At 43.8% G+C, this 3,797-nt stretch overlaps 1 protein-coding gene across 1 annotated transcript in view; it reads right to left on the bottom strand.

Moving 5' to 3' along the window:
• Positions 1 to 363: 363 nt before the first annotated feature.
• The window catches only part of LOC131880765 (glutamate receptor ionotropic, kainate 2-like), a 27,017-nt gene continuing 23,583 nt past the window's right edge, over positions 364 to 3,797 (bottom strand). Inside the window, exons 13-15 of the mRNA XM_059227463.1 lie at positions 3,092 to 3,161; positions 2,470 to 2,546; positions 364 to 1,075 (exon numbers count right to left, since the gene is read on the bottom strand). Of these exons, the coding sequence (XP_059083446.1) occupies positions 473 to 1,075; positions 2,470 to 2,546; positions 3,092 to 3,161 (750 nt within the window). The 3' untranslated portion in view covers positions 364 to 472. The remainder of the gene's footprint in view (positions 1,076 to 2,469; positions 2,547 to 3,091; positions 3,162 to 3,797) is intronic.

The raw sequence follows: 3,797 nt of genomic DNA, 5'->3' as shown, positions 1-3,797 counted from the left end.
ATGCTTTTTGATAAATTAGGAATTGGCCATTAGCAATGAACGTTTGGTCACATATTTCACGCTAAATGAAGTCCAGTGCTAAAATCACTGATTTGAGATATCAACAGTAACTTAGTGGTTCAAGATGCCCACCATTGAATTGATATCTGTTGTGAGGGATTAGGAAAAAAGCCGGTAAATATCAAAGAGCACAGCGTTTTCGGAAGATTTAATGCCTTATTTTGCTATTGTCGACGAGTTTTTGCCAATTTGCCCCCAATCGAGCAATATTTGTTCATGGCTCATTAGCACCTAAGTCTGAGTCACCCGTACCCACGTGATAAAGCGCCTGTTTGTGCATTCTTATATTCTTCCTCAGCATTAATTAAAATCACGTTGATTACAGAGGTGTTGTTTGTATTGGTAGTATCAAAAGGATTTAGACCAACATGAGACAGGAGAGTACAACGGTGACAATGATGAGGAAACTTGATCACTCCCAAACCATCAAATTGAGCGGCTGGCCTCCTCGTCGATGTTCCTCGTACAAGGAATGGTTTTGCTGAAATTGGTCGCTGTCTTCGTCGTTGTCGTCGTCATAGTCATTGTCGTGGTTCTTGGTGTTGTGATGGCGTTGCTCATGAAAGTAACGATTCTGTTCCACTTGACGATGATATGTACAGAAGGGGGCAGCTTCTTCGTGGGTGTGCCCACTCCTCAGAGCGTCCTCATTAGGATTTAAGTTATTGCTACTTGAAATTTGAACAGTTTGAAAATTCGAGCCATTCCTGATTGGTGAGGGAGCCGCCGAGCTTGAATGCGGTTTTTTGAGTTTGGAGTCGACGCTTCGAGAGAGATTCGGCTCCGATGGGACAAAGCACGTGGCCGAGCCTTGAGAACCGCAAGGACCCGTGTGAGTTTCTCGATTGGATTTGCCTGGAGCGACATGTTTTTGTGTCGATGGCGGGGAAGTGTTGGATCTTTTTTGAATATCATTGTTGATCTGCCTGTGAGAGGCTTGGGCGACGTTGTGCTTGATTCCATTGGAGGAGAAATTGGAATGGGCTTCTTTGGCCATTTCTCGCCACAAACCAGCCTGAAAAGAAAAATGGATCCCGTGATAGAGTGAAGAAGAGCTCGATTATACCAGTGAAGGCAGTCAAGATCGAGAAAGATCTGAGGGGATCGTGCGGCGTAAGCACAAGACAAACAAACATTCCACGCATGCACGCCCACCGCTCAAAAAAAAATATCGCTACATTTATAGTACACGTGAAGCAATTGCCAGCAACAGTATGGCAACATCAACTAGAACAGATTCAAAAAGCACTGTAGTTGTGTCTTGTTGCCTTATTGTGAGAGTAGATTCTGTTTGTGTCGACATTTGATATTGACAACTTCTCCAAGTTCAGATCGTGAGATCAAGGAATTTTCTAAGGGGACTGACTCCAATCTTTTGCCCAAATATTCAGATCATTTATTTTAGAATTTATACATTTTGGGATTGGTGAGGCCCCATCTCGGACGTTGAGAAAAAAGTTAATTTCAGCTTTGAAACTCATTTTAGAAAAAGAGATGGCTTCCTCAATTTTCAAGACTTGCTTAACTCCTTGCTTTCTTGCGATTGACATGCGTGTGACATTAAACGCAAAACGATTATCAAAGCGAGTTGTTCATTTATTTGGTACATGTTTGATATTTATAACAAGCTTCTTTCTAAATTCAATATGATCCCTCAACAAAACGAGAATTTTCTCCTTTGTTTCCACAAATGCACATTCGGCATTGTCATTTGTGTTAAAGAAATATAATTGGTTCTAAAGTTTTCCTATAGCTTTTTAAAATTGAAACATGTGCGCTCCATGAGGGTTGGCCAAACTTGTACTCTCAAGGAAATTGACTGAATATAAATAAAAAAAAATGTCAAAAATGAATAAGAAAATTTGATTGCATGAACAATGTTGAACATTTTTCCGTGATGCACTAACTGTTGTCACTTTACGACAGGATGAAGGCAAGAAAGGCGCAAACGAACACAAGCAGCTTGATTCCAACATGCCCAAATAATGTTGCAGTTTAGACTCTATATTCTTTGCAGATACCATCCTTGAAGACTAGCGCCCGAGTTAGCATCCCCACAACGCCTTTGAATGTTTGATTGATTGATTGATTGATTTGTTGGTTGGTTGGTTGGCTGGTTGGTTGATTGTTTCTCTTAATCAACAACAGGGAGTATATTTTTTTGTTTGATTGTTTGTTAATGATCTGTTGGCGGGTCGGTGGTGGGTCTTTGGTTCTCGTTTATTACAAGGGGGGATTGGCCTGGAACGGCCCCATGGAGTAGGTGGCCGCGTGAGACGAAGGTTGTGCGGGGGATTTACGTGTGAGGGTGGACATAAACGGGGGATCTTGCTGTGCCTGTGAGCTGTCCGCCCCATTTGGGCTGCCATTCTTGAGGACGGATTTGCCCAAGAGTCGGGCATGGCTTACGCTATTGCTTTGTCGAGTGAGGCGTCGAGACTTCCAGATGAACTCAAAAACGGCAATCAGGCAGGCCATTCCCATCCCTGCATACGCATGGATATCTATCGGATTATTGGATCATTTGAACTCCGATTCAGACAAAAGAACCAATTCCTAGGTCTACGACGCACTCATTCATGATTTGAGCTCGTCGATTCCAGGTTTAGCCCATATGAATGGGACAATCCTCATCCATGTGCCGAAAGAGCCCGAAGTTCTAGTCAACGAATTCAGTCTTGTCAACTCCATGTGGTTCACGATTGGCTCACTCATGCAACAAGGCAGTGATCTTTCGCCCAAGTAAGTCGAACAAGGAAAGTTATGACCGGCAAGCTGTCGAAACCAAACCAGAAGGATTCTCTTATTGCTGGAATCCACAGTCAATCGAAAGTTTTGGCTCATTTTCCTGAATTGCATTTTCTCAACGTAGGGCAATTTCAACGCGAATGGTGGCTGGGATGTGGTGGTTTTTCACGCTCATCATGATCTCGTCCTATACTGCCAATTTGGCGGCTTTTCTCACGGTGGAACGCATGGAGTCTCAATCGAATCAGCCGAGGACCTGGCCAAACAAACCAAAATCAAATACGGAAGCGTAGAGTCAGGATCAACTGGGGCTTTCTTTCGGGTACGTTGAGAGCACAAAGTGCCAGTAGAAACTGAGCACGATAAGAGAGACTCCCGAGAAATGTGAAATACTAAATTCGTTTTATGCAGCACCCAAAGCTTACCCTTACTCAGATTCGAGTGTTATCAAGAAGGAAGGTTTTCTTTCTGCCGCAGGATTCAAAATTCCTACCTATCAACGCATGTGGTCTTTTATGGAATCCACCAAGCCCACAGTATTCACTAAAGGCAATACTGAGGGTATAGAGCGAGTTAAAAAGGGAAATGGATTGTATGCGTTCTTGATGGAATCCACCACCATCGAATATGTGGTGGAGAGAGAATGTGACACCACGCAAATCGGCGGACTCCTCGATTCCAAAGGCTACGGGATTGCACTTCCTCCGGGTTCGCCTTATCGGCCCCCATAAGTAGTGCCATCCTGAAACTTCAAGAAGCTGGACGGTTGCACGTGTTAAAAACTCGTTGGTGGAAAGAGAAACGGGGAGGAGGGCAATGTGCTGTAAGTCAAAGAGAAAAGCGCCAGAAACAAACGTCGGTTTTTTGGGATTTGAGACTCACGCAACCTCATTTTACTCCATTTTAACTTTCAGAAGGACGAAGACCGCGTGAATAAGGCCAACGAGCTGACTTTGGCCAACGTGGGAGGCGTGTTTGTGGTCCTGCTG

This window comes from Tigriopus californicus, chromosome 5 (assembly GCF_007210705.1).
Source record: "Tigriopus californicus strain San Diego chromosome 5, Tcal_SD_v2.1, whole genome shotgun sequence".
Lineage (NCBI taxonomy): Eukaryota > Metazoa > Arthropoda > Copepoda > Harpacticoida > Harpacticidae > Tigriopus > Tigriopus californicus.
Note: the sequence above shows the minus strand (reverse complement) of the source record. Positions and strands in the feature narration are given on the sequence as shown.